The 27950-nt window shown below is 33.7% G+C and overlaps 1 protein-coding gene across 1 annotated transcript in view; it reads right to left on the bottom strand.

Moving 5' to 3' along the window:
* LOC126880982 (uncharacterized) overlaps positions 1-22462 on the bottom strand; it is a 38416-nt gene extending 15954 nt beyond the window's left edge. Inside the window, exons 1-3 of the mRNA XM_050645064.1 lie at positions 22382-22462; positions 6665-6704; positions 6573-6602 (exon numbers count right to left, since the gene is read on the bottom strand). Coding sequence (XP_050501021.1) covers positions 6573-6602; positions 6665-6704; positions 22382-22462 — 151 coding nt within the window. The remainder of the gene's footprint in view (positions 1-6572; positions 6603-6664; positions 6705-22381) is intronic.
* Positions 22463-27950: the final 5488 nt, after the last annotated feature.

Consider the following 27950-nt stretch of genomic DNA (forward strand, 5'->3'; position numbering starts at 1 on the left):
AAAAACAACAGTGAAATTTGTATACCCCATACAAATTTTATGGGGTTTTGCTTCATTAAACCCCTTCAAACTTTTGTGTACGTTCCAATTAAATTTTTATTGTGGTACCATTAGTTAAACACAATATTTTTGAAAAATTTTTGGCTTGTTAGTATTTTTTCGATAAACCAGTTTTTATCGAGATGCGGTTTCTTTTTTAATGTTTACATAAAAATGTTATGCGGGTTTCGTTCTTTAAACCCCCGAAATGATTGTGTATGTTCTAATTATACTATTATTGTAGTAACATTAGTTAAACACAGTGTTTTTAAAACTCTTTTACCTCTTGGCATTTTTTCGATAAGGCACCTTTTATCGAGATGTGGCTTGTTTAATATGGTTCAAAATATACCTAAAAATGTAAATTATTAATAAATTTTCATATTTAGTATGATCCAAAAAAAGGCATAACCCAGACATATAAAGTGAAAGTTATCCTTCAACACCAAATTGTTCTATATGGTACACATATTGTTCAATAAAAAGTTACACCATTTTGAGCGTCGGGTTTGGGGAGTGGGAGGTGGGGGAGAAGTCGGTAAATTAGTAGTTTTTTACAATATTCTATAAAAAAATGTTTTACATTAAATTTGAAAGGAAAATACTTTGCATAGTTGTTCTAAAATCAACGGTAATCAAAAAATTAGTTGCGGTGAAGCAACTAATTTTTTTAACAGGATTGTGTTTTCTCAATATAATTTACTATTTTATTGACCGGTGGTATGTTACTGAAAAGCCCTTGAAGGAACTTCAACCTCACCGAGAGATTTCTACAGGCCTAAGCCATATAAATCTCTGGTACAACGAAACCCAATCTGAACTTTCTATGGACAATGTCGCATGAATAGCTTTCCAACAGCAAAATTTTCGTTTCACATTTAATGTAGAACATTTTTATATAGAATATTGTTCACGTCAAACCGCTTAGGTTTAGAAATATTGACGAAAAACTTAAAAAACTATTAATTTGCTGAATTCTCCGCTTCACCTCCTCCCAAACCCGACGCTTAAAATGATGTAACTTTTCACTGAACAATATTTGGACCATATAGAACAATTTGGTGTTGGAGGAAAACTTTTATTTTGGATGACGGGGTTAGGCCTTTTTTTGAACCACTTATACTATACTACCGCCGTAACTTTGGAACCGTTCGTCTTAAAAGGATTATAGTCCTGTCGCCAGGAGGGGTACAACGGCCTCCTTAATTCAGATGGACTTATCCAAGTTTTTTTTATGTATTTTGACCCGTAGAACACGAATTTTTTGGGTAACAGTTGATCCGGATGTCGATAAGATTGTTATAAACAAATAACTTGAGGAATTACATAGCAACGATTTTTCGCAAAACAAAACAATTTTTTTGTATGTTATGGGTGATTCTCAGCAAAAAATGATCCGACAAGTTTTTTCGTAGGATGCATAGTTTTCGAGATAAACGCGGTTGAACTTTCAAAAAATCGAAAGAGTGCAATTTTTGAACCAGAATAACTTTTGATTAAAAAATAAAATAGCATTTCTGCTTACTGCATTTGAAAGTTCAAGTCAAATTACATCGGTTTTGATTATTTGCATTGCTAAAAATTAAGTTTTTATTTGTCAAACAAAGCTATAAACACATAGTGTTTCCCGTGCCAAATGCATGCGTTTTAATGTACGTATTATACGTAGAAATTCTGTATGCGCGCCTACTCGTTCGATTTCGAATTAGAAATGCATTGAAAACACCATTCAATCACCGTGTTTATAGCTTTGTTTAACAATAAAAAAATATTTTTTAGCAATGAAAATATTCACAGCCGATAGAATTTGACTTGAACTTTCAAATGTAGTAAGCAGAATTGTTATTTTATTTTTCAATCAAAAGTTATTCGGGTTCAAAAATTTCAATTTTTAGATTTTTTTAAAGTTCAACCTCGTTTATGTCGAAAACTATGCATCTTACGAAAAAACTTGTAAAAACATTTTTTGCTTAGAATGACTCAAAATATACAAAAAAATGCTTTGTTTTGCGAAAAATCGCTGTTATGTGATTCCTCAAGTTCTTTGTTTATAACAATCTTATCGACATCCGGATCGACTGTTACCCAAAAAATTCGTGTTCTACGGGTCAAAATACATAAAGAAAACTTGGGTAAATCCATCTGAATTAAGGAGGCCGTTGTACCCCTACTGGCGACAGGACTATTATGCATATTATATTTTTTGTTTATAATTTAATGTAGGACATTTTCGTGTAGAACACAGTTCACGCTAAACCGCACAGTTTTAGAAATATTGACGGAAAACTCCTAATTTACCGACTTCTCCCCCACCTCCCCCAAAAACCCGTCGCTCAAGATGGTGTAACTTTTTACTGAACAATATGTGGGCCATATAGAACAATTTGGTGTTGAAGGATAACTTTCACTTTGGATGTCTGGGTTTGGGTCTATTATACCATACTAATTAGGTATTACCAGGTCTTTATAATCGTACTTAACCAAATACGAGTACAAATATGTGGATTTGAAAAGTATTTAAAATATCTAGATAAAAACTGGCTCTTCGAGAAAGTACTAAGAGGCAAAAAAGTTTTAAAATCATCTTGTTTTTTTAAATTGCAATTTTTTTTTAATATATAGCTCTAACAAGGGTGGTTTTAAAAATTGATATACAGGGTGTAACAAAAATACAGGTTATAAATTTAATCACATATTCTGGGACCTAAAAAGTTCGATTGAACCTAACTTACCTTAGTACAAATGTGCACATAAAAAAAGTTACAGCCATTTGAAGTTACAAAATAAAAATCGATTTTTTCCAATACATCGAAAACTATTAGAGATCTTCTATTGAAAATAGACATGTGGCATTCCTATGGTAGTAGTATCTTAATAAAAAATTATAGTGAAATTTGGACACCCCATAAAAATTTTATGGGTGTTTTGTTCCTTTAACCCCCCCCCCCCCAAACTTTTGTATACGTTCTAATTTAATTATTATTGTAGTACCATTAGCTAAACACAATATATTTTAAAAACTTTTTTGCCTCTTAGTACTTTTTACAAAAGTCAGTTTTTATCGAGATATTTTGAACATTTGTCAAATCCACCACATATTTGTATATGGCTAAGTACGATTATGGAGACTTGGTAATAATATGAAAATTTATTTATGATTTATATTTTTAGGTATATTTTGAGCCATATTAAAAAAGAAGTAATATCTCGATAAAAAGTGCCTTCTCTAAAAAATACAAAGAGGCAAAAAAGTTTTAAAATCACTGTGTTTAACTAATGGTATTGCAGTAAAAGTTTAATTGGAGCATACACAAACATTTGGGGGGTTTAAATTAACAAAACCCCCATAAAATTTTTATGTAAACATATTAAAAAGAAGCGGCAACTCGATAAAAACTGCCTTATCGAAAAAATACGAAGAGACAAAAAAGTTATAGAAATATTGAATTTAACTAATAGTACCACAATAATAATTTAATTGGAACGTACACAAAAGTTTTGGGGGGTTTAATGGAACAAAACCCCCATAAAAGTTTTTGGGGTGCACTAATTTCACTGTAATTCTTTTTAAAATGTTCCTGCCATAAGAATACCACATGTCCATTTAAAAAAAAATCTCTAATAGTTTTCGATATATTCGAAAAAATCGATTTTTATTTTGTAACTTCAAAGGGCTGTAACTTTTTTTATGTGCATATTTGTACTAAGGTAAATTAGGTTCATTCGAACTATTTTTGGTCTTAGAATATGTGATTTAATTTATGACCTGTATTTTCGTTACACCCTGTATTATGGTATTATATCCTAAAGCATAAAACCCTCATTATTTAACTAATAAAAACCAAATGTTTATCATATTAAAGTTTAAAATGTTATTTTTTATGTTTTTACAATTAGGGGTAGATTTCATCCTTAAAAAATCAAAAGCGTACAAGCTCCATATAGAAAATAAAAAGTGATAGAGGGTGAAATGAGCCTAATCCCAAATTTTTGTACAAATCGATGCTGGATGAAAAAATTGCGAGGTTTTGACATTTTTTCAGCTTCATTTTCTGGTGTATTTAAATTTTTCTCGAAATAAATCACATTAATTGTAAAAAAAATTAAGTACCTACATGTTTTTGACGTTTTTACTTCCTGTCGGGAAATTGTATTAAAAAACTTGCGTAATCGACAACGTGGCTTTCACCAAGTAAAAATTAATAGAAACATACACAACAGTTTAGGGGGATTTAAGGGAACAAAACCCCCACAAAATGTTTATGGGGTGCACAAATTTTTTGAAAAGTTCCCGCCATAATGCTGCCACATGTCCACTTTCAATAAAAAATCTCTACAATCCGACAAACCATAGCTGGCGGGTGACCTTCTCCTATTTAGTCCAGGGCGCATCTGTTTTGAGATGGACGTTGAGAGGTGACTCAAATTTTTTTTGCAGAAATTGCTTTAAAATAAATCAAATGATAATATTTGAGTTATCCTCCCTCTCAAAAAGGTCCGGAACATTGTTTAAATAATCAAAATATCAAAAATTTATGGAAAAATTCGATTTTTTTCTTCGTTTTTTGATTATAACTTTAAAAGTATTCATTTCCGAGAAAAGTTGCACTAACATAAAAGTTGCTTAATTAAATTTCCTACAATATAAAATTGGTTAATATTTTAAAAAATAGTCACCCTAGTTGCAAAATAGCAATAATTGCGAAAAAAACATACAAAACCAAGTATTCGCATTTTACGTTTTTCAACCATTTATGCTACACTTAGGACCTTAATATTTCACCCAGAAAAACTCTATGATACAACAAAACAATACTGTAAATATCATTAAGATCGGTTTAATAGATTTTGCAAAATAAATTTTAAAATCCAGCTTTCGCAAAAAAAAATTCATTTTTTCAAAATGTTACAGGACTGAAAATAAAGCAGATAGCAAGTTGAAATTTTTTTTGCTTATAGAAGTATACTGTACCTTTCATTTGCAATTTTTAAAATTAAAATCGATTAATCACCACGGCGTCAGAAAATTTTTGAAATAAACAATAATTTTTGGTGCTACGCGCAGGACAGCAGTGTTAGATTCACACAAGTTGATTTTCACCAAAATTTCTTCCAATCTTTATCTAATATATTATTTTCTTACTCTATATTTTGTTGTATTTTAATATTTTAATTCCACAAAAATCAAACTAATTTTATTATTGTTTGTGAAATATGGTTTAAACAATTGCATATGTTTAAAAATAATAAACTTTTATTATTTAAGTTAAAATATATGAACAAAGAAAGTTTTTGCTAATATAAGTGTTATTTCAAAGGATAGAGTATGCGTTTTTATTTTGCAATAAACAAATTTATATATTTATATCGAAATGTAATAAAAATTAAAATGTACCAATCATTATCAAAGGTTATTGGAATGCCCAATCAGAGCAACCTATCCGCTGTCCTGCGCGTAGCACCAATAATTAATGTTTATTTAAAAAAATTCCTGACGCCGTGGTGTTAATCGATTTTAATTTCGCAAAATTACAAATGAAAGGTACTACACTTCAATATTCAGAAAAATTTTCAACTTGCTATCTGCTTTATTTTCAGTCCTGTAACATTTTGAAAAAATGAATTTTTTTTACGAAAGCTGGATTTCAAAATTTATTTTGCAAAATCAATTACACCGATCTTAATGAAATTTACAGTATTGTTTTACTGTATCATAAAGTTTTTCAGGGTGAAATATGAAGGTCCTAATTGTATCATAAATGGATGAAAAACGTAAAATGCGAATACTTGTTTTTGTATGTTTTTTTCACAATTATTGCTATTTTGCAACAAGGGTGACTAGTTTTTAAATTTTTAACCAACTCTGTATTATAACAAATTTAATTGTGCAACTTTTATGTCAGTACAACTTTTCTCGAAAATGAATACTTTTAAAGTTATAATCAAAAAACTAAGAAAAAAATCGAATTTTTCCTTAATTTTTTGACATTTTGATTATTTAAACAATGTTCCGGGCCTTTTTGAGAGGGAGGATAACTCAAATATTATTATTTAATTTATTTTGAAGTAATTTCTGTGAAAAAATTTGAGTCACCTCTCAACGTCCAAATGTACTAATATTTTTACAGATGCGCCCTGGTCTATTGTGTATTTCTCTTTGTGTATTTTCGCGCAAGGTCACCCGCCAACTATCGCTTGTCGGATTGTAATAGTTTTCGATATATTGGAAAAAATTTTTTTCATTTTGTAACTTCAAAGAGCTGTAACTTTTTTTATGTGCACATTTTTACTAAGATAAGTTAGGTTCAATCAACCTATTTTTGACCTCAGAAATTGGTATAATAATTTATGTATCTTGGGACATCCTGTATACGTGTATATCTAGTTCTAAGTAAAAGAAATGACATAAAATATATTTTAACTACTAAATAAAAATAAACAGATTGCACTGACATGTCATATTGGCTGTTGTCATGGGTATTGCTAAATCAAGGTTTTTATTTTGATCTAATTTACTATTATGTTCAATTTACCTGAAAAACCAATTCCTGGTTTTGATAAAACTAAAATAGACAAATATTGAAGATTAATTCAAGAGTTTTTAGTGAGATTTTTGAAAACTTACCATTTGATATTAAACTTAGTGCTAGAATACATACTATAATCTGCAATCAAAAAATAAACTGGTTAATAGGAATTCGAAATAAAATTGTGGTCTACATTTGATTCTACATGCGAAGTGACTTAAGCTGGGATCCAACGGAACGTCACTTGGCACACCAAAAGTAATAGAACATGTTGTTCAAAAATGAATATAGGTCATTCCATTTCAAATCACTCAATTTTGGAGCAAAAAAATTTTGGACCTCCGATTTGTCTGAAAATTGGTATATACCTTCTGCGGGACGTAAAAATAAGATATTTAAGGTCAAAAAATCTTCTTCTTCTTTTTTTATCAAAATGTTATTTTATGCGATTTTACAGTGATTTGGTGTTTATTTATACAAATTTGCATTTTCTATCGCAAAGTATCAATGGAAAACATAATATTTTAATAGAAGGGTCTCAAAAATGTCATTATATGGCATTATAACAAGTAACTTTGATTCCAAACAAGCTTTTGATTAAATTTTATAGTGTAGAAAACGTTAAAAAACGCCACTTTTACATTTTTCTCCATTCCCAAAATACATCATAATCGATTTGGCTGAAAATTTGCCCACAGATAGACAAAACATAGGAATTTAAGTAGTGAGAAGGATTTGAATTATATTACAATACCAAAAAAGTTACATGCAATATTATAGTCAAAAATATAGGCGTCTACTGTAAGTACAATTAACTCGAAAATATCGACCTCACGACAAAAATTGTTAAAAAGAAATTGTAATAATTGTAAATACGATTTATTTGGAACAATTTCAGTTCCTACCATTTTTGTCGAAAGGTTAAAAATGGAGGAGATATTGAGCAAAAAAGGTTATCCTTTAAAATCAAGATGGCGGCTAACGTAACGGAGGAATTCATTCGTGATTTTAAATTTAGCCTACTATTGACTCCCCTAAAGATCAGAAAAATAAAATTTTGGGCAGCTCGGCATTCAAGGTCAAATGCTATTCCGACTGGACTAATATATACTTTTGAGTCTGATATTACTGCATGTAATATAATTTAAATCCTTCTAACCACTTAAAGTCCTATCTTTTGGCTATATGTGGGCAAATTTTCAGCCAAATCGATGATAATGTATTTTGGGAATGGAGGAAAATGTAAAAAACGCCATATAATGCCATATAATGACATTTTTGAGTTCTTTCTCTTAAAATATTATGTTTTTCATTGATACTTTACGACAGAAAATGCAAATTTGTTTAAATAAACATTAAATCACTGTACAATAAATATATTATACACGGCTCACTAAAATAATTAGTTACGCCCCTGTACTACTGATTACTTAAAATTCAAGTAGTATTTATGTAACCTTTCTGGAAACTCCAGGTTATTGTTGAGACTCGCATTTGAACCCCTCGCCGGGGCAGATCGTCAAAAGCTTCCTAACGAGAATCATCTCTAATCTATCGACGCTCCCGCTATTCGTAAAAAGGCCGCATTTTACCGGCTTTTTTTGCTATCGTTTTATACCGCTCAGATAATTCAATCTGCTCAGTATTATCGACGATGATTTATTTAGCGTATTAGTGAGTGCCTTACAAATGAACCAAATGGATTATGGAATTCAATCAGAGCTCTGATGTGACACGTCATCAAGGAATAAAACTGTAAGTACTCTACATGTATGTGAACATAACTTATTAGTCGTGATACTGTATGCATTTTGAACCATATACCTCTCGTAGCAAATATTCTTTGTGCCATTTATGCAGATAATACTTTAAATTACATATGAAAAATCGTTATCTACTCTTAACCAGCTTACCTATGGGAATATACTCTATAACCGTACAATAAGTATAGGTTACTATTGTTAAGGATACTTTACGTATTGCCTAAACATTTCTGTTCCATCGAGCCGTATCATATTAATTATTTATTAATTAAATCCTCAAGGTCCTTCGTATTTGCATATTTTGATAATCTCTATTCTGAGAATAACGGTTTTTCATTTATAGTGTCTTTCTGTTGCATTTGGAAATTTCCAAGCCACGCCGCCCCGGCACAAAAATAAAATATTCCTCTCTTTCTGCACTCAAATTCTCAGTATTTAACCCAGCACGTCTCTACAATAGCTGGTAGGTTGTTAAGCCCGGTCTACACGTGCAATTTCAGAAACTACTTGCTTTGTTCAAATAAAGGAGTCGTTTTGTTTGTATGAAAAAATATTTGCATATATTACATTATTTTATTTTCGTAAATATATTTTTCTGTTTATAGTATACAAAAAGTGTACTCATTTCTTGGCTGATAGTACGGGTGTTATAATTTTAACATTGTTTGTTCAACCTTTTGATTTAAATTAAATTTATAATTTTGAATCCGATTAAGCCTGGTTCACAGGTTACAAAAATTATTAAAAATAATTTTGTTTTCTTGCATAAATTGTAAGTTTTTGCTACATTTAGCTTCGCTTAAGCTCATTTTACACTTCTAGAAAACTATAGAAAATAAATAATTGTTTTTTCCTTCAATTTAATTAATTTAAATACTTGTTAAGGGTGTCTCACACTTGCTGAAAAATACCCATTTTGGAAAATTGCATATATTTTGAAATTTTATAGTTTTGCATTTCATATACTAATCTGCGCTCATACAGGGTGATACTATTAAGCCAATCTCACACTATTAAACGTGTAATATATAATATATTGTACATATTCTCTCATTTTCGCATCGATTTATAGGTTTAGACATTTGCAAATAATCTATCTAATCTCACATTCTCGCAACATGGCTGACCGATCAAAATATAACCGACAGAGGCTCACCGCAAAACTTGATATAACCAAGTTGGCTGATTCGGTTCCCACAACTCTTAATTCTCTAAACAAATATAAAATTCGTGAAATAATTTCACAACTCAAACATTCTTACGGACTTTTCCGCGATGCTCAAAATGTGCTGGAGACGATCCCCGAGGAACCTACCCCCTCTACTGATTCCTCTGTGGTTTTTGATAAATATTTGGATACAATTTCTCTATTGGAAGAAAGGTTAGAGGTCATTGAAAGTTCTAATGTGACTGCTACCCCCTCCCTCCAATTTGACCCTAATTCTTCTCTAACCTCACAGTCTATGGCTAGGCAACGAACAGTAAACCTCCCTCGTATTCAGTTAAAACCATTTAGTGGCTTAGTTACTGAATACAATTCATTCATTGAGACCTTTGATACAATAATAGGATCTGATACTACATTAAGTGATCTGGAAAAACTCATTTACCTCAAAAGTTTTCTAACTTCCGAGCCTTTGACGCTTCTCGAGCATATCCCACTCACAGGTGACAATTACAAAATAGCCCGGGATAACCTGACACAAAGGTACGCCAACTCTAAATCGCTTATCAAAACTCTCATCTCTCAAATTCTTGATGCGCCTCCTATTTCTGGAAACGCAAATCACTCACAATTAAGAAATTTTCATACGGTCATGTCAAATAATTTCAAGGCCCTATTGAACTTGAATAGGCCCCCTTCAGATCTCTTGCATTTACTTCTCATACATATCGCTACTCAGAAACTCGACGCACCTACCATTAGGGCTCTTGAGTTCCAATCCGGTGGTAGCCAAGCTACCCCTGATTTTGTCCATTTTCTAGGGGAAATCGAGACACGCGTTGTTCATCTTGAGAATATTCAATCTCAATCAAAACCAAAATCGACTACTACTTCCAGACACTCTTTACACCTAGCCTCAGACACTTCTACCAGTAACCTTTCGCCTCGCTTAGGTCCTAAGAAATGTTCCTATTGCAACGACTCTCACTCGATCTACTCTTGTCCTCAGTTCAAGCAGTTGAATTCTAAAGAACGTTTTAGTTTTGTCAAACAAAATAAATTTTGTATTAATTGTCTTGGGTCTCACATGCTCGATCAGTGTAAATCCAAATTCTCTTGCATAGTTTGTAAATCTCGTCATCACACGTTGCTCCATTTCGACAAAACGGGTCATAGTAACCCTTCCGCGGCTGTTGGCCAACACAACTCAAATAATCATAATAAAACCGCTATCTCAAATAACTCCCATACACAGGGTAATTCACAACAGGGGCCCTCACATGTTAGAGCTCCTGAAACGGAAGTTAATCTTCAAAATTCGACTCCACATTCAATGGCTCTATCTGCAGCCTCGCTTGATAATCATTTGGTGTTATTAAGCACACTCCAGGTCTATCTTGTCGCTCCTAGCGGCAAGAGGGTCTTCGCAAAGGCACTTTTAGACTCGGCCTCACAGGTTTCATTTATTAGTGCTGACCTCGTAAAGGAACTGTCACTCACCACTAGAGATGGAAAATTACGGATCAATGGAATTAACTCCACCTCATCCTCGTCTCAATCTATTGTAGATACAACAATTTTCGCTGTCGCTAACGACGTTCCTTTTGACATCTCGTGCTCTGTACTCCCAAAGATAACAAATCCGCTTCCTCAAATTTCTATTTCGGCGAGCAAACTAAACATACCCTCAGAGATACCATTAGGTGATCCGATGTTCCATGTAACATCCCCAATTGGTATCCTGCTCGGTGCAGACCTGTATAACGATATCATTCAACCTGAAATAATTCGTTTGGGAAAAGGTCTTCCCGTTCTTCAACGCACTCTACTCGGGTACACGATATCAGGGTCAGTTCCAGACTTTGCTCTTAAGTCGAAAAATACTAAAAAGGCTTTGGAATTTTATTCAAACTCTCTCGTTACTTGTTGTTCTCATAACACTCCTTCCGCCGTAAATGAGCCGGTAGTGTCCAACGAGGAACTATCCGATCATTTACAAAAATTCTGGGAGCTGGAAGAAGCCGCTCCTCAGAACACCGATCTCATTAATGATCACCCCGCTGAAATTAATTTTGTAAAACATGTTAATGTTCTCCCCAATGGACGATATGAGTCCACACTCAATCTCAAACTCCCTATCGAAGATATAGACATGGGAAATTCGTTTCTCTCGGCAAAAAGACGTTTTCTCAGTCTCGAGAAACGTTTTCAACTCAACCCTGATTTATTGGAAAAATATCAGGACATTATATCGGAATATCTCAATAACGGACAAATAATTCAAGTGCCGTTAAAAATGCTAAATGACTCAGGTAAACCTAATTACTTTCTCCCTCACTTTCCCGTTTTCAAATCCAACTCTACTACTTCCACTCGTATAGTTTTCGATCCAAACAATAAATCGTCTACGGGAATCTCCCTCAGTGACGTCATAGACAAAGGTTATGTCGTCCAACATGAACTTTTTGACATTCTCGCTAAGTTTCGTCAGTTTAAATTCGCACTAGTAGGCGACATCAAGGCTATGTTCCTACAAATCGCCATTTGTCCCACTGAAACATTTCTGTTAAATTTTCTCTTTAGGGACAATATTCAGCAGCCTTTACGGTGCTATCAATTTCAAAGATTACCCTTCGGGCTCCCAAGTAGCCCATTTATCGCTCAAAGAGTTATCAAGCACATCGCTGACAACAACAAACATACCCACGAACTTGCTACTAGTGTTCTGCAAGAATCTATCTATATGGATGACCTGATCAGCGGTGCTGACAGTCTTCATGAATTAAGTTGTCTTTTCGAACAATTAACTTCTTTGCTAGAAACCCATGGTTTCCTCCTCCACAAGTGGAACTGCAGTTCTTCAGAATTTCTGTCTCAACACAATTTAAATCCCGTCTCTGAAGTCAGTCTTAACTTCACGGGATCTGATAAAGTCTTAGGCATATTCTGGGATTCAGAACGCGACCACTTTTCGTTTAAAACTCCTATCTTCAAATTGGCTAATGTTGTTACTAAACGTACTATTCTCTCCTACATTGCTACTTTGTATGACCCGCTAGGATGGTTATCCCCTGTCCTTGTGAACGCTAAGCTCTTGATACAGGAAATATGGTCCCAGAAACTGGACTGGGATCAACCCATTGACTCACCCATCATTATGAAAAATTGGCAAAACCTCTTATCGACATTCAAAACTATAGAAGAGGTCAAGGTACCTCGATGCTTACTTTTACAAAAGAAAGTTGTTGATGTTCAATTAATTATTTTCACCGACGCATCGGAAAAAATATACAGCACTTGTGTGTATCTCAAAGCGACATACTCAGACTTTTCTGTATCGTCGCGGCTTATCGCTTCTAAAAACAAAATTTCTCCGCTAAAAAATAAACTCACCATCCCCAAATTGGAACTTTGTGGAATAGTGTTGGGAGTCACTCTGGCTCATAGACTTTTTCACATCTTCAAGAAAAATTTGAGTATATCTTCATCTCATCTCTTTGCTGACTCTACAATTGCCTTGTCTTGGATACTTTCTAAAAAACACATTTGGAACATTTTTGTACAAAACAGAATTCAAAAGGTCAATTCCTTGTTGGAAACTTTTCCTTGTGATTTCCATTTCGTCAGAAGTCACGAAAACATCGCTGACCCCGCTTCCAGAGGGATAAATGTCTTTGATAATCCCCAGACCACCGAAGACTGGTTATGCGGACCTAGCTTTATTAGAGACAATCCCATCGATTTTTCTCTTCATCAAATTCCTCATTTTCAGGATGATCTTCCTGAATTAAGGAAGTTAGTTGTCTCAAACATAGCAACAAATCACGAACTCAACGACACCTTTGAAAATCTATTCGCTAAATCTTCTTCTTTTCGTAAAATTCAAAGAATTGTCGCTTATCTTTTTAGATTCATCAGTAATATTAAAAAGAAAATAAATAACTCTCCACGAGATACGGATATATTGACGCCACCCGAAATGGAGATCGCTGATCACGCGATCATCAGGTATATCCAAAGTATCTACTTTAAAAAAGAGATTCTTGAATTGAAAAATGCTAAACTCGTGACCAATAAAGCCATTCGTAAACTCAACCCCTTCCTACAACATAATGATGGGCTGATTCGTGTGGGAGGACGTCTCCGACACGCCCCCATATCGTATAATCAAAAACACCCCATTCTACTTCCTTCTAAATGTCGAGTTGTAGAACTAATCTTGACTCAAGCTCATCATAAGTTATTACATTCAGGCGCGCAAACAGTACTTTCGTATGTCAAAATGAAGTACTGGCCAATTGACGGATTAAGACAGATTAAACGCTTAATTCGTAAGTGTGTAAACTGTTTCCGATTCATGACACCCAATTCTGTTCAACAGATGGCAGATATGCATCCCGATCGTGTACTCCACACTAGACCCTTCCAAGTCGTCTCAGTGGACTATGGGGGGTTCTTCTTAATTAAGTCCTCACATTTGAGGAAGGCACCGCTTTACAAAGCATACGTAGCCTATTTCATTTGCATGAGCACTAAATGTGTTCATATCGAACTCGTCACAGGATTAAGCGCAGAAGCCTATATTCTTACTCTGAAAAGGTTTATTGCCAGAAGATCCACGCCCAGTATTATTTGGAGCGACAATGCCACAAATTTCCATGGGGCAAAAAATGAAATGCGCGAATTCTATGATTTTTTCTTAAATCAAAATAATTCGGAACAGATTAAGGAATTCTGTACTCAAAACTCCATAACTTTCAAGATGGGTGTTCCCCGCAACCCCCATCAATTCGGCCTCCATGAGGTAGGAATAAAGAGTGTGAAGTATCACCTCTATCGAATTATAGGAAATTCCCACTTCACCTTTGAAGTGTTTAACACAGTATTATGCCAAATCGAGGCTATTCTAAATTCGAGACCCATCACTAGGATGTCGTCTGACGCCAATGACTTCGCTTTCCTATCTCCAGCTCACTTCTTAGTTCAAAGAAGTTTAACCGCGCCCCCTGAACCAAGTGTTTCAGAGATACCTGAAAATAGGTTGAATCTTTTTCAGCGTATTAGTAAAATTCAACAGCAATTTTGGAAATTGTGGAAAAAAGACTATCTTTGCCTCCTGCAGCAAAGAAATAAATGGACCGACCCTACTGACCCTGTCAAGATCGGGGATTTGGTTCTGTTGAAGGAGGATGGTACTCCTCCACTCTTATGGCCAACTGCCAGGGTAATAGATGTATTGCCTGGTAAGGATGGTCTAGTTCGTACTGTCAAGATTCACACTACTCACGGTGATTTTCTTCGTGGTATTACGAAAATCGCTGTGATTCCCCTGGAAGATTAAAATCTATCCCTAGGGGGAAAACTTATCGTTTTCCTCCATTTTATCGTTGTTACCCCTTGTGTATATAAACTCTAATTTCTTCAAACATTTCTTATCGTTGTGCACATCTTTGCCAATCCCCTCTCTTCGAGGTGATATAGGCCATCTCTCTCGCCTGTCGCCCCCGGCAATATGTACAATAAATATATTATACACGGCTCACTAAAATAATTAGTTACGCCCCTGTACTACTGATTACTTAAAATTCAAGTAGTATTTATGTAACCTTTCTGGAAACTCCAGGTTATTGTTGAGACTCGCATTTGAACCCCTCGCCGGGGCAGATCGTCAAAAGCTTCCTAACGAGAATCATCTCTAATCTATCGACGCTCCCGCTATTCGTAAAAAGGCCGCATTTTACCGGCTTTTTTTGCTATCGTTTTATACCGCTCAGATAATTCAATCTGCTCAGTATTATCGACGATGATTTATTTAGCGTATTAGTGAGTGCCTTACAAATGAACCAAATGGATTATGGAATTCAATCAGAGCTCTGATGTGACACGTCATCAAGGAATAAAACTGTAAGTACTCTACATGTATGTGAACATAACTTATTAGTCGTGATACTGTATGCATTTTGAACCATATACCTCTCGTAGCAAATATTCTTTGTGCCATTTATGCAGATAATACTTTAAATTACATATGAAAAATCGTTATCTACTCTTAACCAGCTTACCTATGGGAATATACTCTATAACCGTACAATAAGTATAGGTTACTATTGTTAAGGATACTTTACGTATTGCCTAAACAATCACTGTAAAATCGCATAAAATAACATTTTGAGAAAAAAAGAAGAAGAAGATTTTTTGACTTTAAATATCTTATTTTTACGTCCCGCAGAAGCTATATACCAATTTTCAGACAAATCGGAGATCCAAAATTTTTTGCCTGAGTGATTTGACATGGAATGTACCATATACATTTTCAATCAGAGGGTGCAGCAAGCACCTCTACCGGTCTCGAAACTTATTATTTTCGCATCTGGAGGCACATATGCTGCTCTCTCTGGCCCATTCAGGACAAACCCAAAATGGCAGGGATGCCCTAGCGGCAACTGCTAGCAAATGACTTTTTTTTCAATCTAATAGCACATAAAGCAACATCAAAAATATTAGTCTACATCCTACCACATTGAGAAAAATGGGAAACTTCTCTGGTTGCACCTCCGAGGCTTCTAAAATTTCCAAGCCATAACGGATGCTGAGACTAAGGAAGATGAGGGAATTTTACAACTTATCTTATATATAGTCTTTATCTATAGTCTTTTGCTAGCAGTTGCCGCTAGGGCATCCCTGCGTGGCTGCACGCCGGGGTTTGTACTGGTTGGGTCAGAGAGAGCAGCATATGTGCCTTCTGATGAGAGACTAATAAGTTTCGAAACCGGTAGAGGTGCTTGCTGCACTCTCTAATTAAAGTAGAATATAATGTGGCTGTAGTTTCGTGTTACAACGAAATTAAAAATGGTTATTCATTTTTGATTTACATTCATTCATTTACATTCTCGTTGGAACTTTACCGCGCTGAGCAGATGGGACGTGAATTATAAATTGTAAAATTCCCTCATCTTTAGTCTCAGCATCCATTATGGCTTGCAAATTTTAGAAGTCTCGGAGGTGTAACCAGAGAAGGTTCCCATCGTTTTCAATCTGGTGGGATGTAGAGTAATATTTTTGATGTTGTTTTATGTGCTATTAGATTGAAAACTTAGTCTCTAGAATATTTTATGTATAATTGAAAAAGATAAAAACTAAAGACTGGAATCAACGAAATGTGAAATAGCACCATTTTCTTGAAAATTATTGATTTACAATCGTTTTCCGTCTATTGATGGTCGGCGTGGATCGGCGCGAAGTCTACCATCGTTTGTCGGTAAATGAACACGGTGCAAAGGAAGTCAGAAACTGATGCAGATCCTTCCTACTCGGACAGTGACTGGTAGTTTTACTATGGAGTGGTTTAACGACGTTATGTTAGGATTTTTATCATTGTGTGACTTAACCAACTTCAAATACTCCAAGTGCTCCAAGTGCTCCAAATACTCCAAATACTCAAATACTCCAAAATTGTTCCTATCTTGTAGACAATTATAGACCAATTTCTATCATTTTCGATATTCAGTAAAATAATCGAAAAAATTCTGAAGCAACGCCTAATATCGTACTTTGACAAAATTTTTTACCAGTTAACAATATGGGTTTAAAAAGGATGGTTTCACCACATAATATGCTCTCATGGATGTGATGAGTGGCATAGTTGGTGGCCTGGAAAAGCATAAGTAAACTGCCGTAACGGTGTGTGATCTTTCAATGGCCTTCGACTGTGTTTCTCATGATATATTACTAAAAAATCCAGTTGACGCCTTTGTTGGTAAAAAATGCAAATAATGACTAGAAAATAAGCTATTAACAAACAAAACTATACCTACCTACTGAAACACATCTGAACCTAAGGCAAAGTTCGTAGTCTGACACATAGATGGCACTACTGGTACCTAATAAATCCATATGATTTTTAATCAGCCCTGACCTTCAATAGATGCGTGTATAAATTTGACAGCTGTCGAACTATTTGTTTATGAGATATAACGTTCTGAGTGAAGCAATTTTTGTTAGTTTAAAAAAAATGGATAAAAAGAAATCTCGTGTCTTAAAAAGCATTGCATTTTGGCAAAAAACTACTGTTGAAGCCAAAGCTTAGCTTTATACACATTATTCGGACTCTTCACCGGGAAAATCAACCATTGAGCAATGGTTTGCTAAATTTAAACGAAGCGAAATTAGCACCGAAGACGATGAACGCAGTGGATGCCCCAAAGAGGCTGTTACCGAAGAAAACATCAAAAAAGTCCAGAAAATAATTTTAGATGACCGTAAAGTGAAGTTATTCTAGATATCTGAGACACTAAAGATATCAAAGGAACGTGTTGGATACATTGTGTATAAATATTTGGGTAGGCGAGAACTCTGTGCAAAGTGGGTACCGCGAGAGCTCACAATCGATCAAAAACAACAACGAATTGATGATTCTGAGAAGTGTTTGAAGCTCCTTAATCGTAATAAAACCGAATTTTTGCGTCGATATATTACAATGGATGAAACATGGCTCTATCAATTCACACAGGAGTTTAATCTACAGCCTGCAGAGTGGACTTCACGTGATAAACCGACTCCAAAGGGTGGAAAGGCGCAACATTCGGCCGGCATCAGTATTTTGGACCCGTGTTGAGCTGCCCCCCTCCCACTTGCAAAAATTAAAAAACAAATAGCCCTGATTTATGAGCTTTCATATTCCGCAAAATAGAAAATTTCACATCAAAATAGAAAATTTAGCTTTCACGTCAAAATAGAAAACGAGATATCAAAAGCAATAGAAATACGTAGAGGAGTAAGACAGGGATGCATTTTGTCACCACTGCTATTTAATGTATATAGTGAAAGCATCTGTCAGGAAGCCCTTTTGCAATCAAATGAAGGAATCGTAATCAATGGAGAGGTTGTAAATAATATTCGATACGCAGACGACACTGTACTAGTTGCAAGAACAGTAGAAGAATTACAACGATTACTTACAAACATAAATATTGCTTGCAACAATTATGGCATAAACATTAATATCAAAAAAACCAAGTATATGGTCTTCAGTAAAATCATGACACAACCAGCACATATTAGTATAAACGGCATTCAAATTGAAAAAGTATCAAGTTGTTATAAATACTTGGGAACTTTAATAAACGAAACTGGAGGCCAAAACAATGAAATAAAAAGACGTATCGAAATTGCCATGGCCACCTTCATAAAGATGAGAAAATTCTTCTGCAACAGAGATATAAGCATCCCTCTACGATTAAGAATGCTAAGTGGCTACGTATTTAACACGCTATTATACGATGTAGAGGCCTGGACTCTCAAACAGAACAACATAAAAAATATTGAAAGTTTCGAGATGTGGTGCTACCGTCGAATGCTGAAGATAAGTTGGGTTGAAAGAATCACAAATCTTGAAGTAATACGAAGGATAGGAAGAGACCCAGAAATTTTATTAACGATAAAACGAAGAAAACTCGAGTATTTGGGTCACCTGATGAGAGGTCATAAATACGCATTACTTCAAAATATAATGCAAGGAAAAATAGAAGGAAAACGGAATCCAAGCCGTAGAAGAATGTCGTGGATGCGGAATTTGAGAGAGTGGTTTGGCTGCACCACTAATGAACTTTTTAGGTCAGCTGTAAACAAAGTCAGGGTAGCCTTGATGATTTCCAATCTCCGATAGGAGTGGCACAAGAAGAAGAAGATATTCCGCAAATCAAAAATTTTGAGGTCGTTACACTGAGCAGGAATTTAATATTTGAGTGGGGGGGGAGGGGGGCTGAGTCAGCCCACTACTTAAAAATAGGGATATTGAATCGATTTTTGCGGCAGAATTATAAGCTATTTATGACCTCTTGAAATGATATAATTTAGATTTTTGAGCTCATCCCCTTCACCCCCAAACAACCCTTTAATTGATTTAACTTAAGTAAAACATGCAGAGAAAAATAATTTGTATAGCTTATATATTCTAAGAATAAACTGTTAAATCACGCGCATTTCGATTATTGAGCTATAACCCCTTCGCAAGAAAACCACCCCATCTTCCCAGATTAAGAGATAATTTTACTTAAAATGAATTAGATTAATTATTTGGCGACTACATATCGTTTAATAATGTATGAGCTCGCAAAATACACGCATTTCAATTATAGAATTGCAATTTTCTGTCTATAGTGCAGTCACTGAAGGTAAAAATCAACTGTGATCTTCGATTTCGGTGAACCTCCATTCATTTTCACAAAAATTGGTGAGTGGATAGAGGATACCTCAAGAAACAAAAGTAACATGGTACCAACTTGCGGTTTTCGCTTGGGATAGATATCACCCTTTCTCGGGGGTGAAAATTGCTTTATTAAAAATAACCCCACAAATCGATAGACGGACAAATTCTAAGCAAAATTTGTTATATATATCGTTATTAGGATATATCAATACTTTTTATTAAAGAGTTATTAAAGATCAATATTTTAATTTTTGCGAAAAAAAAGCATGTTTTAAAGCGATTTTTCATAAAAAACTCTAAAACTGTAAGTTTTTACAAAAAAGTTTTCATCACTAAAATTGAAGCTAATAAAAAATATAATAAATTATAATAATAATTAATATAATAAATATAATAATGCCATGGTATAATATTCATCAGTCATCTTGAAAAGAGAAAAACCATTAATACCGACTATTACATTGCGCTATTGGAGCGTTTGAAAGACGAAATCACGAAAAAAAGGCCCCATTTACAGAAAAAGAAAGTGCTATTTTATCAAGACAACGCACCATGTCACAAACCAATGATAACTTGTCACAAATAAATGATAACGATGGACAAATTTTATTAATTGTACTTCGAATTGCTTCCGCAGCCACCGTATTCACCAGATATGGCTCCCAGCGACTACCACCTGTTAGCTGACCTCAAGAGAATGCTCGCTGGAAAGAAATTTATCACCAATGAAGAGGTAATCACCGAAACTGACGGTTATTTTGAGGCTAAAGGCAAATTATTGTATTATAAAATTGGTATTGAAAAGTTGTACGACCGCTATAATCGTTGTATCGTCCTCAAAGGTAACTATATTGAATAATAAAATTAAATTTTATCAAATAAAAATTTCTTTCCATGTTAGCCTACAAACTTTTCAGCCCAACGATTATACAGGGTGTCTAGAAATCCTACCGACAAACGAAGACAGGATTCCTCAGGTAATTTTAAGACAATTTAACCAAATTCATCTAGTCTGAAAATGCTTTCTAAGGGAGCTAGAGCTCTTTGAAGATGGCGTCTTGTAATTAGTTTCTCTTAAGTACCTTCAGAACGCTTCTATTTAGAAAATACGGAAATTGGTACACATATTTATTTTTCAGATAAATTGATTCCATCCATTGTGAATTTCTAGTACCAGTCATAGGCATCCATTTTGGGTAGGGCAACGGTTATTTTACCGCATAACTTTTTTATCTTAAACTTTTAAACATTTCTGATACTGTATTATTAAATTGTGAGGCATTCTAGTACTAAAAGGTACTTTTGCTTCAAGTCGGTGGGACACACCGTTTTCAATAAAAATTGATTTGAAAATTTTTCGTTTCCTGAATTTAAAAAAAAAATGAAAAAATAAAAAAAACGGTGTATTCTACCGACTTAAAGCAAGAGTAAATTTTAATACTAGAATACCCCATAATTTAATAATCTAGTGTCAAAAATTCTTAAAAATTAAAGACAAAAAAGTTACGCGATAAAATAACCGTTGACCTAACCAAAATGGCCGGTACCAGAAATTCGCAATTAATGAAATCGATTCATCTCTGGAATATAAATAAACGTACTAGTTTTCGTTTTTCTAAATAGTTTTTTGTGGAATTTTTTTTTTTGATATTCACAAAACGAAAAATTTTCAAATCGATTTTTCTAGAAAAGGGTGTGTCCTACCGACTTAGAGCAAGAGTACCTTTTAGTACTATAATATCTTACATTTTAATAATACAGACTCAAAAATGCTTAAAAATTAAAAACCAAAAAGTTACGCGATAATATAACTGTTACCCTACCCAAAACGGAAGCCTATTGCCGGTACTAGAAATTTGAACTTTATGGAATTGATTTATATCTGGAATATGTGTACCAATTTTCCTTTTTCTAAATAGGAGCGTTCTGGAAATATTAAAGAAAAACTAATAACCAGACGCCATCTTCAAATAGCTCTAGCTCCTTTAGAAAGCATTTTCGGACTAGATGAATTCGGTTAAATTGTGTTAAAATTATTTGAGGAATCTCCTGTCTTCGTTTATCGGTAAAGTTTCTGGACACCCTCTATATTTGCGGGGGTGTGCAAAATAAATGCTTATAACTAGTAAAAAAAGTTTCATAAAAAAAGTATTTTGAGAAAAAAGAAAAATACCTGCTGAATTAGAAAAATTAAAAAAAATTAATTGTATCACTTTAAGTCGCCTTATAAATTATAAAAAAAAACAAAATTAAAAATTAAAAATCGCTGTAATTTTACCTTTTTCATTTTTATTGGAAAATGAATGCTCTTCAAATACTTATTTAAAAGCCCACAAAGACTATTTTGGAAGAAGTGTAAACTTTATTTAAAATGTGTTGCTTTAGTAGGTTTGTTGTTTTCTAAATTGCTTTTTTAATACGTTAATCAGACAGGTGTTATATAACACGTTTTGTGTAATTAGTCATAAACTAATTGTAGTTTTAAAGATATATGTAATAACACATGTCAGGTATTATTGTTGGCCTGACTAAATTTAGCAACCATCATATGACTTGCGATATACTAAAGCGACTGAAAACTATCGATAGATATCTATGTTGTTAATAAAGGTTTTTAAAAAATTCAGACAATAATAGTTAGCAAATAAAATTTGGTTTGAATACTTACTAATATACTTACCATACCCGGTTTGAGATCTCTGTCCCGTCGTCCCGGTCGGTTTGCATTAGCGTCCCGTTCAAACTTTAACAACACCGACATCCCGACCATTGATCAAGAACTATCTAAAGTGTACATAGTCCAGGGTAATAAGGATTTTCTCGGGACACTCAAAGATCCAGGTAGCTGATTACTTTTTTAGTTATTACAGACCTATAGGAAGAAAACCTACCTGTTTCCTGCCTAAAGTTCGCGTCCGTTTTTAATTATTAACAACTTAGTGCAAAAATCGCGATTTTTTAGATTTTGTGCACTTCATTCAAAAACTAAATAGTTGACATAAAATTACAAAATTCAGTTTTTTAGAACATTGATAAACCTTTAAACTGCCGATTTTTTAAAGTTAAAAATTTAATTGTTAAAAGTTAAAATAAGTGAAAATCGTTATTTGTTAATAACTTTTACTAAAACTACCTTAGAACTTTAGTGTTTCACCAAAAGTTGGACAGTGGGGTACTTAACAATCCCTCAAAATTTGAGACTGATCCATTAATAATTAGTTTAAGAGTTATTCTATTTGTTTATCCCAGGGACCTTTATTTTGCAATAAGATAATACAGAAAATAATGAAGATAGTGCAATTCTGAGTATGCCAAATGGAAGTAGAAGAGTGATAGTATCAAAATGTATTAAAAAAAGATAAAAAATAATTAACATAGACAAAAATCCTAATGCCAAATTTTTAAAATCTTGTAGTTTATAAGCATTTAGAATAATTTTAAAAATGTTGTCCGTAGAAACAATCTTTTTATATATTCGAAAAGATAGTATTTTAGCACAAATTTTCAAATAAAAAAATTTAGCCTGGGCTCATTTGGGACAAAGTTAGCCATATGTTTTTTTTTAATTCACAGCTAATTTGTTTATAATAATTAAGAAATCTCATTAATGCCATTTTAAAGAATGGGATTTGTATTTTTTCTTAAAAAATTTGCACAAACATTATACATTCACAGCACCATCTACGATTTTTCAAAAATGTAGTGCAAACGGTTACTAAGGGGAATCTACAAATTCAGCGAGTTAAAATACCGAAAAAGCAATTTCAAACGAATATAATTTGCTGTATCTCCGGATCAACTCAATGGATTTTGATCTTTCTTTTTTTAATTGTTATATAATTTTTGCAGCGATTTTAGACTAATCAGTTTGATGAGTCACACACTTAAGATACTTTTACGTATTATACAAAACCGAGTATTCCTTCTGTGCGAAACTAGAATGGGTAATAAGCAATTTGGATTTAGAAATGGTCTAGGAACTAGAGAAGCACTATTTTGTATGCGCGTTCTATTACAAAAAAGTTGTGAATTCCGAAAGAACGTTTATGTTTGTTTCATCGACTTCGAGAAGGCATTCGACCGAGTACAACATGATACACTTTTCGATTGCCTGCAGGCAGCAGGACTTAACCACTACGATATAAGACTGCTGAAATACTTATATTACAATCAAGTAGCCTCTATCGAAATTGGAGACAGTCGTACTGAAAAACTGCCGATAAAACGTGGAGTACGCCAAGGCTGTGTTTTATCACCCACCCTTTTTAATCTGTACTCTGAAGAAATCTTTAGGGAGGCTTTGGATGACAGACAAAAGGGAGTAAGGCTAGGCGGAGAAGTAATCAACAATATTAGATACGCTGACGATACAGCCATTCTTGCTGAAAATTTACAAGATCTTCAGACACTACTAAATCTAGTCAGTGAAGCAAGCTATCGGAGAGGCCTTAAAATCAACATTTCAAAAACAAAGTGGATGGCAGTTGGAAAGATTAATATAGATCAAGGTCAGCTTTCTCTTGATGGAGAGGAGTTAGAACGGCTAAATCATTTCAAGTACCTTGGCAGCTGGTTAAATGTAAATTGTGACTCTGATGAACAGATAATAACTAGGATCGAAATATCACGGAAGGCTTTTATGACCTGGAAACCAGTTTTATGTAATAGAAACCTTTCGATGAATATTCGAAAGAAGGTGCTGAAATGTTATGCGTGGTCTATCCTATTGTATGGTTGTGAGACATGGACGTTAAAAACCACAATGCCAAACAAAATAGAAGCATTCGAATTGTGATGCTATCGACGAATCCTAAAGATATCGTGGGTTTCGCACACTTCCAATGAAGATGTTCTTCAAATGATGAATTCGGAACGTCTGCTCATAAGCATCATAAAGAGGAGAAAAACAGATTACTTCGGCCATATAATTAGAGGACCTAAATACCATCTGCTTCGCCTTATAATACAAGGAAAAGTGGAGGGAAAGAGATGGATTGGTCGAAAGAAACTTTCATGGCTGCGTAATATTAGACAATGGTGTGGCTGCACAGTAGAAGAATTATTTCGCGCAGCAGCCGATAGAGAGAGATTTCAGGAAATTTTAAACATGATGACGGCCAACGTCTGAATACAGACACGGCACCTAAAGAAGAAGAAGAAGATATATTTTTTACATACATTACAAATATGCAATTTGTTTATAAATTTATTAATTAATAAACAGTTTAATTTGTTTAAACAATTCTTGAAAAAATGTTTTTTCCGCAAATCGCCAGGAAATTTTGACATTCCTGTCAAAATTTCTTGAAGAAAAAGTCAGGACTTCCTTACTGTAAGGAAATGTCATTTCCTTACTGTAAGGAAATGATATTTCCGTACAGTTGTTAGTGTTCTACATATATGATAGAAAACATAGTAACCATAGTAACCCAAGTAATTTTATTAGGAATTTCAAAGCACCATTTATTTGGGAATAAAATTATCGCGTTTTTTTTAAATCAATCAATATCTGTCGAATTTTAAACGATTTGCGGAAAAATAGTATGTTTACCTCGTAGGAAAAGCCACATTCCTGGACTCTGTGTTGCTAAGTCTCGGCTTGCGCCTCGACTTAGCAATCTTCACAGTCGTCCAAGAATGTTAAGCTTTTCCTACCCGGTAAACAATGTACTATTTTTACAAAAATCTATTTTTTTAATCATAGTATCATTAATGATAACAGAAAAAGTTAAAGTACACTTTAATAAATAAATGATTTTTATAAGATAATTATTTATTGAAGATAATTTATTTATTAAAGTATACCTTAACTTTTTCTATGATTAATAGGGATAGTATGATTAAAATCATGGATTTTTGGGAGAAAATTATTTTTTTTTTAATTTTGTAAACAAATTAGACTGTTTATTAGTTAATAAATGTCTAGACAAATTGCATATTTGTAATGTACAGAAAAATTACATACAAATTAAAAAAAGAACGATCAAAATATATTCAGTAGATCCCGAGATATAGAAAATGATATTAGTTTTAAGTTGCCTTTTATAGTTTTTGAACTCGTACATTTGTCGGCTCCCAGCTCCCCGTTCACTTACCACGACTAGTCACCAATTAAACTACATTTTTAAAAATTCGTGTAAAATACAAGATTTTCTAATATGTAAAATGACTTTTTCTACAGACAATATTTTTAAAGTTATTCTAAATGTTTTTAAACAACAAAATTTCACAAATTTGGCATTAGGATTTTTGACTATATTAGATAATCTTTTTATCGTTTTTTAGTACACTTTGATAGTATCAGTTTTCTACTTTCATTTGGCATACTCAGAATTGCCCTATCTTCATTCTTATGTTATTGCAAAATAAAGGTATCTGGGATAAACAATTAGAATAACTCTTAAACTAATTAATGTATCCGTCTCAAATTTTGAGAGTTTTTTAAGTACCCCAATATCCAACTTTGGGCGAAACACTAAAGTTCTAGGGTAGTTTTAGTATAAGTTATTAACAAATAACGATTTTCACTTATTTTGCAGTTTGCGTAGCATCAAATTAACTTTTTAACTTTTAAAAATCGGCATTTTGAAGGTTTTTTAATGTTCTATAAAATTAAATTTTGTAATTTTATGTCAACTATTTAGCTTTTGAATGGAGTGCAAAAAATCGAAAAAATCGCGATTTTTGCACTAAAATGTTAATAATTTAAAAACGGACGCGAACTCTAGGCAGGAAACAGGTAGGTTTTCATCCTGTAGGTATACAATAACTAAAAAAGTAGTCAGCTGCCTGGATCTTTGAGTATCCCGAACATGGTCTATTTCTAGCTTATTCCCTGGTCTAACAATGAAACACGAGGCCAACGTAAGTGCCATTGCGATCTACCATAACATCGTTTTTCAAACATTTCGAACCCGCAGAAAATGAACTTTTCGTTGCTGATAATTAAGCTACTTTTGCTATGCAGTCCATACAGCAATGCACTATATAAGAGACATCTGATTGCTCCTTAAAATTAATATTGAAGCTGTTAGCTGTCTGAGCTCAAATTTGGGTCTGCGCGTATCAAGTGAAATTTTTTGAGCATTTCGACAAACACATCAAATAGACATGATGTTAAATTTCCACCGATAGTTGGTAGGTACTTTTTATTTGAGAGAGTATCTGTAATATTACTCGATTTTCGATCTGTCGCCGGAGAAACGTCTGACATCATGCCAAATCAAATATTTTCGGTAATAAAGGTCTTCGAAATAAAAACCAAGATGGCTGCTTTCTGTGGTGATAACTACTGTAAGACGATTTTCGGAGTTAAACAAGCAAGGTACCAAGAACGTCTATTAAAGACTCAGGGAAGATCTCGGCGTTAACATAAAAGGCATTGGTTGCAGCGCTCACAATCGTTCACAGTGCAATCCAACATGCAGTTGATGGTTTTCCTGCCAAAGTGGAGGCTATCGTAATATTTTTAAAAATATTTTTTTATATATACCGTACGCATAATATACTTATGAGAGTTTTGTGAGACGGCTAATGTCGAGTATAAGAAATTAGTGAAACATGGAAATACAAGATTTCTGTCTATATTACTAGCTGTGAACAGGATCCTGCAGCTATACGAATGCCTGAAATCTTATTTTCTTGCTCAAGTAAACTGCTCTCTCGCATTGAGATGGTTCTTCATAACAGAAATTGGAGAACTTTATTCTTGGTTTTAGCTCCGACTGTTAAATATATTTAACAAAACCATTGAGTCTATGGAGACGACTAACTCAGCTGCAACAGATGTAGGTATGGAGTTGACAAAGTTAAAAACTAATCTTCCAAACATAATGGAAAACAAAGGGCCTAGCAGGGTAAGATGATGAAAAGTGCCCCCAACTCGATTCGAATTCCATATAGGTCACCGTTTAGCATATATAATGAAACTAACTTTCTGAAATTTTTAGCCCCCTAGGTGGTGGTCATGTGACCCACCTAGAGCCTAATTAGGCTTTTTAAGTTTTTATTTTTTATCTCAGCCGCATCGAGAACTAGCGAAAAACTTTAAATAAAAAAGTTGTAAGCTTTAAAAAGTAAATTTCCCGCTTTAATTTTTGGCGGGAGATGTAAATTTTAGAACGATTTCAAAATTTTAAATGAGTATAAAGAATAACTAAGACATTCGTTTTCACGAAAAAAATACATAACGTGTATTTTCGCATAATATTTCACCGTGAATTTTTTCAAAATTTTAAAATTGGTGAAAC

The sequence above is a fragment of the Diabrotica virgifera genome, chromosome 2, assembly GCF_917563875.1.
Source record: "Diabrotica virgifera virgifera chromosome 2, PGI_DIABVI_V3a".
NCBI lineage: Eukaryota > Metazoa > Arthropoda > Insecta > Coleoptera > Chrysomelidae > Diabrotica > Diabrotica virgifera.